The 16,767-nt window shown below is 31.0% G+C and overlaps 3 protein-coding genes across 10 annotated transcripts in view; 2 read left to right on the top strand and 1 right to left on the bottom strand.

The window, feature by feature from the left end:
* Positions 1–3,241: 3,241 nt before the first annotated feature.
* Positions 3,242–7,431, bottom strand: LOC111030373 (RILP-like protein homolog). Of its 7 annotated transcripts, none has more exons than XM_022309817.1 (8): positions 6,760–7,424; positions 6,525–6,663; positions 6,337–6,464; positions 6,066–6,269; positions 5,802–5,980; positions 5,274–5,447; positions 4,620–4,721; positions 3,242–4,527 (listed from the first exon to the last, which is right to left on the bottom strand). In XM_022309817.1, the coding sequence occupies exons 1-8, from the start codon at positions 7,057–7,059 to the stop codon at positions 4,395–4,397; spliced, it is 1,359 nt and encodes a 452-aa protein (XP_022165509.1). In that variant the 5' UTR covers positions 7,060–7,424; the 3' UTR covers positions 3,242–4,394. The 7 variants fall into 7 exon arrangements, with proteins under 7 accessions (XP_022165509.1, XP_022165512.1, XP_022165510.1 ...); XM_022309818.1 differs by lacking the exon at positions 3,242–4,527 and adding an exon at positions 5,027–5,183 and having other exon boundaries at positions 6,760–7,431; XM_022309819.1 differs by lacking the exon at positions 3,242–4,527 and adding an exon at positions 5,027–5,118 and having other exon boundaries at positions 6,760–7,428.
* A 268-nt stretch (positions 7,432–7,699) lies between these two features.
* LOC111030374 (60S ribosomal protein L3) lies at positions 7,700–12,582 on the top strand. The gene is made up of 8 exons (XM_022309824.1): positions 7,700–7,843; positions 8,546–8,738; positions 8,802–8,970; positions 9,299–9,434; positions 9,630–9,816; positions 9,889–10,091; positions 11,101–11,256; positions 12,351–12,582. The coding sequence occupies exons 1-8, from the start codon at positions 7,841–7,843 to the stop codon at positions 12,528–12,530; spliced, it is 1,227 nt and encodes a 408-aa protein (XP_022165516.1). The 5' UTR covers positions 7,700–7,840; the 3' UTR covers positions 12,531–12,582.
* Positions 12,583–13,540: 958 nt separating this feature from the next.
* LOC111030372 (rabankyrin-5) overlaps positions 13,541–16,767 on the top strand; it is a 42,004-nt gene continuing 38,777 nt past the window's right edge. The window contains exons 1-4 of one of the 2 annotated variants that reach the window (XM_022309814.1): positions 13,541–13,822; positions 16,051–16,255; positions 16,318–16,427; positions 16,492–16,636. In XM_022309814.1, the coding sequence (XP_022165506.1) occupies positions 13,795–13,822; positions 16,051–16,255; positions 16,318–16,427; positions 16,492–16,636 (488 nt within the window). In that variant the 5' untranslated portion in view covers positions 13,541–13,794. Of the gene's footprint in view, positions 13,823–15,839; positions 15,945–16,050; positions 16,256–16,317; positions 16,428–16,491; positions 16,637–16,767 lie in introns of those variants that run through there. The other variant, XM_022309815.1, reaches the window with a different exon arrangement.

Here is a 16,767-nt window from a genome sequence, read left to right as displayed (position 1 = left end):
AAATAATAATAATAAAATTAATATAAATGTTGGGTATGAAATAGAACAAGTAATATTTTTGACCATCGTCACTCATTCAGTATCATTTTCATAGATCAACAATATGTATTTAATTAAACATTAAAAAATATGTAACTACACAATTAAAAATATATTAAATGAAATTAATTTTTCGAGCGTTTTCTTGGGCAAAATCAGTCGGTAAATTTTTAAACTCCAGGTTTTCCATTACTTCTTTTCAATAGGAATTGTAGCAAGATCACTTAACCTTTCTTGATTCATAGAAGACCTCAAATAGTTTTTAATTATTTTTAATTTGGAAAAGCTCCGTTCACCAGATGCAACCGACATAAGCATAGTTAAAATAATGTGAAGTGCTACAGCTACATTTGGTTACGTTCTCGGTAAACGAAGTATCAATAGTATATTATTATTAGTTATTACACATTTATTTTTGTATATTTTGAACAATGAACATACAATTCAGCATACTACATTATATTATAATAATTAAATCACTTTGGTTCATTCGAAATTTGCCGCCCCCACACTAGTGCCGCCCTAGGCGGCTGCCGATTTTGCTACCACATTGAGCCGGCCCTGGATGTAATGACTTAGGTGGGCAAGCTTAATAGTATATATTATATTTGTATTGAATACCTACCTATTCGGTGTAATATTTATTCGCACATCTGTCACAAAAGTCACAACTTAAAGAATAATGAAATAATAAAATGCCGAGTTGACCAATATCAACTGGCAATCACTAGTAGTGTACGCCCAATTTTAGTTCGGTTAGGGTTTTACCCAGGATTAGTCACAAATCAGTGTCTCAGGCCGCATAATAAATTTCCTGTAATAAGACCTTATACCACAGATTAGATTAAATCTATTCTGTGTTCATACTACTACATAAGAACTTTGCATAATGCAGCATTGCGGGAGGCGTGCGAACAATATGTAGCAGCGATTATGCTGTTTTGTTGTGTGCTGTTACATCCATAGATAATAAAGAATTATGTATTTATTGTATTTATGTTTTTATTATAATTTATTATAATTTCCATTAACTATTATCTAAGCGTCCAGCAATGGTAATAACCACAAAATATAATTTATGGTAAGACATTAAGACTTAAGACCGCTGTTAGAATGAGAGGCATTGATAAAATGGTATACGGAAAAAAAAACCAAAAGAAAAAAAAACCAAAATGATAATATAATCAATATTGTACATCAATTTGTACATCTCCATGTATAATATTGTTTTCCGGCATATTTTAAGGTAGAGAGCCTAGATAATATCTAGGCTCTCTATTTTAAGGTATACATATTATAACCTTTGTGACAAAGCTTATCTGCACCCTTATTTGATTTAATAATTTCCATATTTTAAAATATTAAATCCAGAACTTAAAAAAAAACAATTTGCAAGACACAAGACACAATAACACAATACAGTAAAGTCACATCGTTACATATTATATAACATGTTGCGATACGATAATTTTAATATATTGCAGTTATTAAAGGTTCTTTGAAATTAAATTTATTCTCGGTAAATGTAAAATTATTTATTTATTGATTTAAATGAAATATTTAATTTTTAATTTTTCACATCATTATATAGTTGACGAATAAAATTCAAAAAACTCTTTAACTTAAGAAACAAGTTAACAATCAGTTGATTTTTTTTAAATTTTGTTTATTAAGTACACTTATTGTATTTAAAAATTATTAATAAAATAATAAATGAATTTAATGCATATTTTAGGGTTTTTAAGTGCATATTTTAGCGCTTAATATTGTGTTTTTAAGTACTATAAGTCCTGAACCCTGCTTATGAGGAATCTTGTAAGCATTTGATTTTCAAATATTAGGTATAAAAAGAAAGATTTTTATGAATTTATAATTCAAAATAATTTGCAAGTTTTCATAATTCTAACATCAGACCCTCTTCAAAAATGTTCAATTTCATTTTCACTAACAATTACTTATGAGGAATCTTGTACTCAGTTATCAAGTTTTTGATGCTACAAACATTTTTTTATCAACATTAATTTTAAAGAAACTAATTCAAATTGAAAAATTCTTTTTTTATAAATAAAAAAAAAGAATAGTAGAAAACACACCCAGGATAGTAGTAAATTGTACCACAGACAATCACAATAAGTCTATGAATTGCATAACACTCCAACTTTCTTGGACTTGGAATATACCAAAGTTAGGTAAGCTAAAGACAATAATAAACTGTGTCACAGATGATAGTTAAGTAAATTTAATTTAATTGCTTTCAGACCGTTTCAGTTAAGTGTTAAAAGTTCACAAATGAAAAATTGACCACAATAAGTGTAAAGTTAAGATGGAAAATAAAATAAACTTAACTCAGTTAGTAAGTTTTTCATTTTTTTTTTCAAGCCACAATATTAAGCCATAAAGTTCTCTTTTATTTACACAAACATTTACCAAAACTCTTAACACTGTAAAAATAAGATTATTGATACATTATAAGAAAATAAATGATCTTTACTGCGTAATAATGATAATTAACTGTTCAAAGTTAAATTAAAACAAAAATAAAAATAATTAACTAGTTAAGATAAAAATTTTCTAAAGTTAAGCTTTCTAGTGATATAAACAAATTTTTTGTTGCCAGCTGCATGAAAGATCAGTAAACGAAATTTAACATATAATGTAAAATGTATTTGGTAATTATTATAAATAATATGCCAGATGTTGAAATTTAATTTGACACAAAACAATAAAAATATGCTACTTCAAGAAACATTTGAAGTATACTTTGTAGATTAGAAATTAACAGTTAACTGTCTATGGGATTAACATTAAACACTGTTGAAAAAAATAAATTCCGCAGTTTAATAGTTAAATAATCATTGTTTTAATAAGTTTATAAGATAAACTAATATTGTTAAATTCTATAGTAGGTACTTTGTTCTAATGGTATAAGAGTAAGTTGTTATATACACAAATGAACATTTTTTCAATTGTGCGGACATACAATTAATAAACCATATCTTTTTTACAAAGACATTAGAAAAAACAAAAACTGAATTTATCGATGCCATTATTCATTTAATTTTTGATTACAACTGTTTATTAATTTATGATGTATAGGGATTAAGAACTAATCTGTTCTTAAAAAAATAATTTGCGTCTTAATTTTTAGTTTTATAATTCATAATAAGACTAAAAATAATTAAAGTTAATGTTTAAGACAATCTAATTTCGAATGTAAATTATATTTTGCAGTTTTTGACACTATGTATGGAAAGATAATAGATTAATAATCTTGATAGCATGAACGTTAATACCAGCTGACAAGCTTATAAAGTGTAAACAGTACAGATAATATTATAGTATTGGGCTGGTAGAAGAAATTACAAAAAAAGTACTCAAACATAAAAAAGGCAATTTGGTAAAAATATTGTCTAATTCAAATTACTATATTGTAGTTTTTTTTTAAATAATTACGATTAACAAAACAATAGCCAATTAAAATAAATATTTTGGAAGTACACATTTTCTTCAACAAAACGTTGCATGTCTCTATACAATTAAAAAGCATGGGGAGTACAATGCAATATAAACACAATTATAAATTTAATACTATTTAAAAATAGTTAAAAATTTGATTATAAATCACTATAAAAATATTCTTCACTTTGTTTCAAGTACAAACACAGAAAAAAAAAATATAACAAAATCAATTTTATTTGATTATCAACTCGACTAGATGAGTTACGTTAAAAGCATTAGCCTAAATATTATTGTACTGCATAATGTAATACAATTAAATAGGGGGGTCATTAAAAACAATATATTATGAGCATTTTTTTCTTTAACTTGAGACAAAAGTTAATAAATCAAAGTAATAGCATATTTTTTTTTTGTACATAAATGATAAATAAATTAATAAAAAAAACTTATCTGAATGCAATAATTACATACTCCAATGTCATTTCAATTAAAATAGAACTTATTCACTTAATTTACAATACTCTGACATGTTGCTGTAACTCAAAATAATTAGCACTAGCAAACAAAAACTAAGATTAAAAATCTAACTTAGAAAAGTTAGATATTTGTATGTATTTATAAATAAGCATTCTATTATGTAAAATAAATAATACAATAGTTCAATACAATTTATAAGAGCTATGCCCTAGCATTTTAAGTATTAATAATAAATAATCACGACAAAAATATTGTAAAATATATATGTAAAAAAAAAAAAATAATATTACTAAGTTTATTTGATTTGTAGTTCTTATGTTTACTGATCCCTTATAATTTATCTATGCATATGCCTTAAAATAATACTTTTAGTAATGATTAATAAACAATAATTCAATTTGAGATCAATGTTTTATTTATCACACTTCAGACGGTCCCATAATAGACGAATGACCAATGGATACAGCCATTTTGGATAACGATAGCTTAGGATGTTTAGGACTAGTCTTAGAAAATAAAGAGTTGTTAGTTTCAGCAAACATCTTACGAAAACTGTAAGCAGAAGACAAAAAAAATTAAATTAGAATACAAAGTTCATCGATTATTGATAACAAAATAATGATTACAACTGTGAATACACTTACAGTTTACGAATACCAGATTCTGGATTTCGTTTCCATGGTGCATCATCAGGTTCTAAAGGTAATGGTCCTTGAACAGGCCCTTCTTCCTGATCATCATCGGACCTAAGTAAGACAAAAATAAATTAAGCTACAAAATGTTTAGTTGGAGAATTAATGAACTATCAAGATCTCTGTTCAAAAGCCTAAATATTTAATTTAACTCTGTCCTGTGAAAAAAAAACAAAGGACTGACAAAAAGAGTTCTTCGGTGCATCCCTACACAACACCTGTCATAGTAGAACCAAACTTGATGGTAGGGTTTTGCAAGGAGATGAGCCGAATTCCCATGTTTTCTCGCCGGACAGAGTATAATATATTATTTATTATTTTTACATTATCAAATGATACATATTTAAAGGCTAGCATACTTGAAACAATTTTGCAGTATCTATAAGGTCAATTTAGTCTTGAATATTGAAGTTGTTGTTTTTGTCTTTGAGAAAATGAAATATCCAATATTCTACCACCATGCATATAGTTATGAAATAAAAAAACTTTACCACAGCAATAATAGTAAAAGAGCAACTAAAATGAGACAATGTAAGCGTTTCACTACTTTGAAGTCATTACCTAAGTGTCAAACAAGTGTATGCAAAGATGAGTAATGAAACTCACCTGGTTGGGGACGTTACATCTGATGAACTTTCTGGGGTGATGACTGACACTTGCGTGTTTTCCTTATTGCCCGGAGCGGTGTCAAGATTTTGTCGGTGACTGTCTGTTCTGGTGGCACAGTTTCGTAACAAAATTCTTCGTACCCGCGTTTCTTGGATTTCATCCCTTTCCTGGCTAATGTACAAGTTTACATGCACAAAGTGGTAGATTTGTAGTAAACCAAGCAAATTGTAGTAAGCAAATGTGTACCAAGCGTGCAAATGGAAAAATAAAAACGTGCTTATTTAGTAGGGTAAAATTTTTTTTAGAAATAAATTGATAGGTAGATAGTAGGTTAAAAAAGAAAAAAAGTTGAATTACATGTGAACCAAGAAACTTTTTTCAGTTATATTTCTGGATATATAATTAATAATTATGATTGTTAAGCAAAATGTTGTGTAAAAGCTGTTCATTGATAAAAATGTAATTTTACTATTGATTATAAATAGCCAATAGGTAAAAGTATTTATAATCAATACTGTTACTTACGATATTGTTAACTGCTCGGCCGGCCTATACTGTGAGAGTTCATCTTCAAGATCATTAACACGAGTTTTTAGTTCATTACGTTCAGTCAAAATATCTTTCAGTTCATTGGTAGTAAACTTTGGTCTATCTGGATCATCTAAGTCATAAATGGCTTTGTTTTTCAAATCAGGCAAATCATCCTAAATATAAGAAAACAAATATTAACACACATTTATAAAAAAATAATTGATTAAATGGTTAAAAATATTTAGGCAGTTAACTAACTCTATATTTTGAGAGGTCTTCATTTTCTTTTTGAGCTACACCAAACCTTTGTCTAAGTGATATAAATTCTTTTTGCTGCTTTTGAAGTTGGGAGAGAATATCTGCCCTCTCTTCAACTAAACCACGACATTGTAGTTGTGCAAAACGATGCTTACGTCGTAAGTCTTTCAAAGTTGTTTGAAGCCTATCCATTTGAACGGTTAACTATAGAGACATGATAGGCACAGAATGAATTAATGTACAATAGAAAATTATTATAATGTCAACTTACAGAATCAACTTCATTACTCTTTGAATTTAATTGATGTTCATAGCTTCTAATACTATCGCGCATTTGATCTACAGTATGGCGCAGACGTTGAAGAGCCACAGTATCAACATCTGGACTTAGAATTTGTGCTAAAAGTTAATAACTAGTTAATAAAGTGACCTTAAATTACAAATTTTCACAAATTATACATTTTGAATCAACTATTTTATCCTTTTCAGCAGCTTGCAAAGACTCTGTCAATTTACGGTTGTCATCTTGAAGTCTAGAAACAGTAGTCAACAATTCATTATAGTCTTCACGCCATTTATCTTCAATCTGTTCCATTTCCTACAATAAAGTAGTCAAATGGTAGTAGAAAAACACAATAAGTAACATATGTTTTGTTTGGGTGAGAATGTAATACAATATTTGATATTAGTTTACCTTCTCATACTTGATTCTGTCCTCGGTCCGTTCCTGTTTGTCCATTTCCAGTTGTTGTATTGTCGCTCGCAGGTCATCCACAGTGGTGTTCTCTCGCTCATTCTTCATAGCCAATATTTCCATTTGCTCTAGGGCGGATACCACCTTGGGCATTAGTCCTGTTATGGCATCAGTGCCATACGCGTCTATGATGGACTCGAACTCTCGTCCGATGTCCTGTGCCATATCATAGACGTCGACGACAGACAGTGAACACTTATAGTTATCCATTTTTGCAGTACCGAAAACGTGCAATAGCATTGGCACTTGGCAGAACTATGACTGAGTAGATCGTGGATCACGGGGCACGGACGGCAGTGCTTTCGATCTCTATTTCGGTTCGGGCAAACCCGTAGGCCGTAAGCAATAAAAACTGTTCGGAAATAGATGCGGGCAACGTTTGGACGCGAGAGCAAACGAATCGGGTATTGATATCGACTTTTTATTACTCGGCGTCTATAATCAATGGACCTGTTGACCTTTAAAAGGCTCAAAAATCTGATAACGAAGGTTCTCGAAAACAGTTCAGCTGAAGCAGTCTGCTTGAGCCAGCTAATCCGTGAATTCCTTCCAATTATAGTCCACCTCCCTCGGGTTCGAAGTTCGGACGATTATCAATTATCAATTATCATTTATCTCGTCCGTTTATTATTGTTGTTATTATTATTGTTATTGCGGTGGCACAATCAGATAAATTTTGCCGTTTCCCAACGCCTCCGGCAGTGGCCTAGTTCGAACATAACCTCAAACACAGTTGGCGCCGTTATTTGTTCTCCTTGGACGTTCACCACTTCAGGTTGTTGGCGGCACTGCGTGCGGCAACCGCCACGAGACGCTTTCTCATACCCCCACCCCCCGTCCGCTCCACAAATGTTAATCGGATAGTGCCGTAGTGGGTAGTGGGTACTGGGTAGTGTTGCTCAATCGTTCATTTCTTTTGGAATCGTCGTTCGTCTCAGTCCGGTGGTAGTCGCGTCTTCCGCACTTCCACTTGTCGTCAAGTCTTTTTTTTCATCCTCTTCGATCTTCTGAATCGTCGATCATGGTGAGTATTTATTTGGTAGTGCTTTTCATTCGAATATTCGACTGTTGTTTTCTGGTCTATTTACCACTGAAGCGTCACTTTTTTTTTTTCGCCATTAGGTCAGCGCATGATGCACTCGGCGGCCGTAAAATTCGTTGTGTGATGTGTATTTCACGTTTTCTTCGGTAATCCTTCGAGCTCTTGTTTATCGACGTTTTGTTTTTTTTTGATCTGTATACACGTTTATTTACGCTTTCTGGCTAACTGTGCCGATATCGTGTCTTGTTGCCGAATTTAGGTTATGTGTTCCACGTTTTGCCTAAACGTTCAATTTTTGGAAGATCTAGACTGGATTCCAGTAGAAGCACGAGAACGGTTTTTCCAAATTTTCACTCTTAAGGTTTTATTAACGTCCTGGTATGAAATGTTTACACACGTGTCACATGCGAGGTTTGTGATTTCCAATTCTTCACATCTCATATTCACCGTTCGACCAAACTAGTGCATTTTAGAAATAATCCGATCCATGTGTTTTTCTTACTATTTTTAAATCCCGCGTTCTTATAAATATTTTCCCAATACTGTCTTCGTGTATTTCAATAGTGTGGTTTTTTTTTTGTTCTTAACTTCCTTACCTATATTATGTTTCTCGAAGTGCAATTTCTGTATTCTAGATGCATTTTACCATGTGTTTATTTTTAATGTATTGTGTGTATTTTACAGTCTCATCGTAAATTTAGTGCTCCTCGGCATGGTTCTATGGGTTTCTACCCGAAGAAGCGCGCACGTCGTCACCGTGGTAGAGTAAAGTCCTTCCCCAAGGATGATCCCAGCAAGCCAATCCATTTAACTGCTTTCATTGCATACAAAGCTGGTATGACTCACGTTGTTCGTGAAGCTGACCGTCCAGGATCAAGTAAGTTTCTTCTTGATTTCATACTAGATATGGTTTTTAACGGTTTTGTTTATGTTTCTTAAGAACTCAACAAGAAGGAAATTGTGGAGCCTGTTACCATTCTGGAAGCACCTCCCATGATCATTGTTGGTGTTGTAGGTTACGTTGAAACTCCATATGGTCTTAAGCCTTTGAAGACAGTGTTTGCTGAACATTTGTCTGAAGATTGCCGTCGTCGTTTCTACAAGAACTGGTATGTTGCATACATTAACTTATTTAATATTAGCCAGTGATGATTTAGTTAAAAAATGTTTACAGTTAGATTCACTGAACATAATGATGTCACTTTACTAGGGCGGTCTGAGGCTATTTTTTTTTTACAAAACTATATTCAGATTACGATTTATTGTTTCTGTGTAAATAATTAACCATTTATCTCTCCTCTCCGCTAGCGGATGAGAGTTATACTTATTGCCAATGTTTTCAAATTATTTGAATAACGGCAAGAAGAGTTAGTTGTGCTTCCAATCTAGACTTTGTCTATGATGAGGCCGCTCTTCATTTATGTGTCCTACCTTCAGGTACAAATCAAAGAAGAAGGCTTTTGTGAAGTACTCCAGGAAGTGGCAAGATGAAAATGGCAAAAGACAGATTGCCAAAGACCTTGGTAAAATTGCCAAATACTCGAAAGTCATCCGTGTTGTTGCTCACACACAGGTAAATAACCATATTTAGTATTAAAATTTTTTTTCACCGATGATGATTAAAATTAATACAGTTAGACCCTGAATTTAATTGATGTCAACCCCTAGGGCGGTCTGAGGTTATAAATTATATTTATATGATGATTATTTTGTTTCCTATTCCTTTTTTTTTTTTTAATTCATGGTTTTGTGTTATTTGTGAAAATAGATGAAATTTTTGAAGAAACGTCAAAAGAAAGCTCATATTATGGAAATCCAAGTTAATGGAGGTACTGTTGCTGAAAAGGTACAGTGGGCTAAGGAGCATTTCGAAAAGCCAGTACCTGTGTCTCATGTATTTGCTCCTGATGAGATGATTGATTGTATTGGTGTCACTAAGGGACGTGGATACAAAGGTATTTTGCTCATAATTTTAAGTTGTTAAATTAATTGTTAATTAATTTTTTACGTTTGTTTCAATTATTAAGGTGTTACATCCCGTTGGCATACAAAGAAATTGCCCCGTAAGACACACAAAGGTCTTCGTAAGGTTGCTTGTATCGGAGCATGGCATCCTAGTCGTGTTCAGTTCACTGTTGCTCGTGCTGGTCAAAAAGGTTACCATCACCGTACTGAAATCAATAAGAAGATATACCGTATTGGACTTGGAATTCATACCAAGGACGGAAAGGTAATATAGTTCTAACTTGTTATTTATGTTGTCTTATAACTTACTTGATCTATTGATGGATTATCTTTGGTAATCAAATGGTGAAAGTGTTGATAAAATTGCAACGTATATACCATTAACATCATAAAATAATTTAGCTCGCCAAACTTTCGGGTTTGGATTGAGGCTGAAGTTGGGCATTATTCCGTAACGTGCAAGAGCCCATCGGGCAGTGACTTGCTAGTAGACCATGCCTGGCACATTTTTGTAAACTTAATCGTATTGTCTTGGATTGAATGATGATAATTCATGATGTTTGCATTCTTGATATTTCTGAAGATACCACCATGCTGCCTTCCTACTGACAACCCAAGACTCGATTAAGAATTACATGTTTATGATATTACTATATTGATGAAATAGTTCGACTATTTGGATAGGATAAGGATCTTGAAGTCAAGATGTATAGGCTATCGCATCAAAAATAAAATTAATCCACTAAGCCTTGTGTTTAGATAGGTGTTAAAGGTTGGCATTATTCCGTAACGTGTAAGAGTCCATTGGACAGTGACTTACTAGTAGACCATGCCTAGCACATTGCATTTTTTAAAATTGTCTTGCATTGAATGATGAGTACTCATGATGTTTACATTCTTGAAATTTATGAAGATACCACCATGCTGCCTTCCTACTGACTAATCAAGACATGGGAATTACTTTTTATCTATTTGTTTAACCCAAAATGGTGGAGTAGTTCAACTATTCAGATAGATCAAGGGTCTTTAATTTAATTTCGACGTATAGGCTATCACATCATAAATTAATTTAGCCCTCCAAGCCTAGTGTTTGGACGTGTGCTTAGATTAGCATTATTCCGTAACTTGTAAGAGTCCATCGGGCGATGACTTACTAGTAGACCATGCTATGCACACTTATTCCCTTAATAATCACTTAGGAATGGTGTTTTTTAATTGTAAGATATTAACAATTTATTACCACGTAATTATTAAATTTCATATTCTTTTAATAGGTTATCAAAAACAATGCATCAACTGAGTACGATCTGACTGAGAAGACCATCACCCCCATGGGAGGTTTTCCTCATTATGGTGAAGTTAATAATGATTTCTTAATGATCAAGGGCTGTTGTGTTGGGCCTAAGAAGCGTGTTATTACTCTTCGTAAAGTAAGTAGATTTTATTTTCAAAATATTTTTGGACTTGAAAAAACCTATGATGAACAATAGAGCCAATCCTATGAATGTCGGTGAACTAAATGCTTATCCCAATATCTGAGGTTTTTTCATGACAAATAAAATTATTTTTATTATTTATACTTTAGTTAGTTTCTCTAAAAACAAATTCAATATTATAACCATCTGTCATTTTTCTATGAAAAAATGTATAATATCATTATCACTCATGAGTGGTGTATATTCTTAATAATTTAATGAAACTATATTTTGTTAGCAATTGATATTGCGCCAACTCTAGAATTTTGCAATCATACTATGTTTTATTATGAATTTATGATCACCTAATATGTATCCATTTAGAATATGTTAAAATTTTGTTCAAAACATTTGTTTAAAAATTCACTATACAACCATAAATTAATATAATACTTGCAATGTATGGTACAGTATTTGTTTTCTCTATAACTATTCCGCAACAACAAATTTGTTTTAAACGAAACTGGCCGTGCATTTTTTACTAAGTTCAGAACATACCTGTTTTCCTGCTTCAGCTATTTTATGATTTTCTTTAGGTAATGTTAAGGCAGATCTGCATTCTTATCTTATGCTTATAAATAGTTTAAAAGTTAACTATCTTTTGTAATACTGATAACTTAAAATTGTCATCACTTATACTGCCATTATAAACTAAACTGTTTGTAATTGTAATGTCATTAGTCTGTTTGCTAAATTTTTTCCGATAACAACTAAGATTGTCTTTTTGTGATACCAACTGCCGACCAATGACGAGTGTATAAATAGAGCCAATACTCAATGAACTCCAAATGTATTACTTTTTTACCGCATTGATAGGACTGAGGTTCAAAGTTGTAAATTCTGAATAAAGATAATTATTAAAGTATGACCAATGATGCATAACAAACCAGAGCCATTTATCATGAAATATTCAATGATTGTTTATGTTTAACGCATTGATAGGACTGAGGTCATAATTTGTGTTTAATTATTTTTTAAAACTAAATATAAATTAAGTATTTACCTTATCACAGTATGTATGTGCCTAACATGATTGTTTTTTTTTATAGTCTTTGTTGGTACACACAAAACGTGCTGCTTTGGAAAGTATCAATTTGAAATTCATCGATACCTCCTCCAAATTTGGTCATGGACGTTTCCAGACTGTTGCCGACAAGGCAGCTTTCATGGGTCCATTGAAAAAGGACAGGATTCGAGAAGAAGAAAAAGCTACAGCGGCTGCAAAATAATTGTACAATTTCATTATGTGACAATTTATAATAAAAACCAAAAAAATCAAAACTGGTGCATTTATTGAATAATTTTGATCTAAGATCTTGTCTTCAGCTTATGTATTTTTTACTACTGTTCGGTTATGCACTTGTGGGTGAAATAGTACTCAAAAACAATTTCCAGACAATACATTTTACGTCTGTTAAATTGCCATAACTATGTTATGTGTTTAGTACACACAATTGTAAATACCTGTTTCTACCAAACTTGCGAACGAGGAGTACAAACTGATGATTTGACTGAATAACTTTTCTTAGTGGTTGTGGCATATGTTTTTCTCAGCATCAATTTAGTCGCTAGATGTTCTATGCAATACTTGACAAGTTTCATTATGATGTTTTTTGAGTATTTTGTGTTTGAATCTTAATATAACAGAATAAGAATTTGAACCGCAGTAGCGTGCATTAGACATTGAAGTTGCTTCAACTTTTTCCAGCAACCGGGTATGGCTGTGTAGTGTTTCGGTTTATTAATTACTCTGAAGGTCTTTTGTTTTATTTGAATTAATGGTTTTACACTTTATATGAAAGTAATAATTTGTCCCGTATTTTGTATCTGGGCACCCTAGTTAAGTCTTCACTAAGCTTAGCTTACGGAGTATGGACCATGATTTTTACTCGGGTAAACATTACACAGCTGTGTCCACGAATGACGATTATCAGTATATAAGGCAATTTGGTGTCTCCCTCCTTTATAAACACGCCAAGTTTTTCTATTCTAAATAGATATGTTATGTATGAAACTAGGTACGTAAAGTTAACAATTATTGTCTATACAAAATTGTATTTATTTCTAAAGTTGTCCAAACACATGACGTTCATTACTATAGAGCAGAATAGGGACAGTTTATAACAGTGATAATAATAAATAACCACTCGGCGCACGTACGTTTTATTATCAACCTCCACCGGTGGTTACTCTGTTCAGCCACTGAATAACCACTGTATAATCCGTTATCAATCTGATTTTCTTATTATTTTATGCAAACCCATTGATACAACATTGAACATGGTGTATCTATATATTCGCCGTTTAGCTGTAGCCTGTAACAGGCAATAGCTAGCTGCTGAATGCTGATGCCCGATCGGAGTTTACACTTTACAGTGTACCGTCCAGTAGATCGGAATTAAGAACGAAAAGACTCGATCGGTTACGGCTTTTCCATTGCTTTATCGAAGTCTTCACGAACCCGATGTGATCGTTTGCAGTCCGTCGTCGATAATGCCAGCCGCCGACATTTACAGAGAAGGTTAGTTTCCGGTGACATTCGTTACTATGTTTTTCAGTTTTGTTCAACTTGAACGGTCACCAAACGACTAACAGTCCTTTGGATTTTCTTTTTTTAAATTACCAATTGTGAAGTATCGCCTTTATTTTGATCACCTACTACCTAGTGATACCGAATTGAACCAAAATACGTGTTCGAGTCATTTATATGATGAACATTTGAAGATTGTGATGAGTGGGAGTTTCTGCTCATATAGTGTATATGAATAGTGTATTCATACTTTGTTGATTCAATGTACAATTATGAATGAGGTATAACATCAATGTTTTTGAATTTCAATCCCTCTTGAATAACAAAACTTTGAAATTTTTCTTTATTCTTTTTGATACATTATTTTAATTATATTAGGTGCCTATCATAATACAAATATATTAAAATTGTTCTAATAGATATCTATTGAAGATTCTTGTTTTTTATTTACTAAGTATCAAATTTAAACTATTTCATATTTTTTTTACATTTTAATATATTTACTATTGTTAAAAATTAAAATTAATTAATGCAGTTAAGCTGGGGTCTCAACAAATACATCCAAAATGGGTGGGGAGGGGGATGTTCAGTATTTTAACATGTCTTTAAAAATAAAGAATAATTAAAAAAAAATTAATTTTCGTTTAATCAAATGAAGTCTTGAAAAGTTTATTTTGTACTAGGTATACATGTTATTGTTTAAAATAAATTTGTAATTAGTATAACAATGGTATTATTTTTTTTCTGCCCCCCACAAGCAGTGATGGTGACCCAAAAATTTTATTTCTATGAAGTGACTTTCAAATAAGTGCCCTACTACCAATCGTTCTCATGTTAATGTGGATGGCTAACCCCCACTAACTATCCTCAATGCCAAATACAATTCATAAAAGTAAATAAATCATAAATGGGTCCATCATGAAGGTAATCCCACTTATACACAAAGTGATCGCCTAAAATAGCTATTAAAGCTGCCACTGTTATAGGCTCTGTGATCACTAAGTCACTGGTAGTCTGGCAATATCGATTATACTTAATAAATCAAAGGTGGCTTAAGCCTATTAAAAACACCAACATTGAATGTAATGGTACCCAAGTACATCTAATGTCTTTCATCCTGGACTATATAAGTTAAGCAAATAAAGAATATTCAAAGTAAATTTTAAGTAATTTTTGATGTTAAGTGGTACTTTAAACTTGTAAGTAGAAAAAAAAATACCTTCATTTTAAGTTGGTAAAATATAAAACTATGCAAGAATAAAATTATTCATTTTAGTTGGATTATAACTCATAATCACACTATCTCTGTTGTGAAAATTTTTTTAACCTTTATAATTTAAATATTTTTTTTTCAATAAGAAATGTGGTATATTATTATATATAGACATGAACAGATGTGATAGAAAGAAGTCACTCGGTCCCAATACATTTTATTATATTGTTAAATATAATATGGTCCTTACACCGTCTTTGTTTAAGGGTTCTGTCTTCTTTTGTGTTATCTGGTATGGTGTTTAGCCGTTTAGTATATACTTATTAGATGTCACATTTAATTTACGATAAGGCACATTTGTTTTTTTTAAAAGTTATTCATAGTTATGATTTTAATGCATTCAATACATTGTATAACATATTCATAATTTTAAGATAATTCTTGACAGGTATTTAAAAAAAAATTATATTAAAATGCAATGAATACTAAGATAACAATGAATAATCATTTTTTTTTGTACATTTAATTTTCAAATATAATTTTTTGTAACTATTTTGATTAATGGACAATGATTACATACATAATTCAAACTGATTTTTTTTATCTAACTATCAAGCACTCACTGCTATTTGTTTTAAATTATTATTTATCACAATATTGTACTATTGTTAATATTTCATGTATGTGATTAAATTAAATATGTTAAAATATTAAATTATCAACAACTTCTAAAAAAGATAAGATGAAATAGCTATGTTTGAATAAATAAATTAATGGTTATGATTTATAGTATTCAATATTAATAAATTAATTATATTCTTGTATTGAGTTGTAGATGACTCCCCAACACTAAAATTATATATAAAAAGATCCTTGCTTAGTATTTTAAACTATTTTAAGGTACTTCCTTAATTGTATTAAGTAATATTTTAATTAATTGAACTGCAAGGATTCATAATTCATATTTCATAGTTTAGTAATGTCTTGTCTGTTATTGATAATTAAGGAATGTCTGGAGACTCCGAAAAGCACAAACAGCAACAACATCTTTCATTGTTGAAAGATGAATATGTCAAGCTCCAAGCTTATTGCAATGATTTGGAAAAAAAACATGCTGCACTGGCAGCAACTTATGGCGATTGTAATGACAAAAGTTTTGTCTCAAGGCTCTTGAAAACAGTAACAACATTGTATAACAACACACTTTATAGGTAAAATTTTAAGCATTTTATTTTTTTACTTTCTACATTTGTATACTAATTTATGTTTTCAGTGATTTAAATATAACATTGGCTGATGGCGATGTTCCTGCTCATAAGTTTGTTTTATCATCACGAAGTGATAAATGGGGAGTACCTGATTTAACTGAAGTTATTTATTTAGGTAAATATTCTTTAAAATACATGGCTCTACAATAACAAACATATACATTGTTTTCATAATTTAGATTGGACCGCATTGCCTTTGGATGTTGGAAAAGCACTACTTAAATGGATTTACACAGATCAAGTAGATTTTTCTAAAGGTGATAGTTTCATCTTAAGCTTGATGAAAACAGCAGATACATTTGTTTTAGATGATTTAGTTAACAAGTGAGTAATGTACCTGTTGTAAAATTATAAATGGATAGTTAATAGTTTCGGATGTAAATTACCATTTATTGATAACTAGGGCTCGGATTTGAAAACAAAAGTTTTCTTTTTAATTTTAATAGAAAAATAAT

This window comes from Myzus persicae, unplaced genomic scaffold, assembly GCF_001856785.1.
Source record: "Myzus persicae strain clone G006 unplaced genomic scaffold, MPER_G0061.0, whole genome shotgun sequence".
NCBI lineage: Eukaryota > Metazoa > Arthropoda > Insecta > Hemiptera > Aphididae > Myzus > Myzus persicae.
Note: the sequence above shows the minus strand (reverse complement) of the source record. Positions and strands in the feature narration are given on the sequence as shown.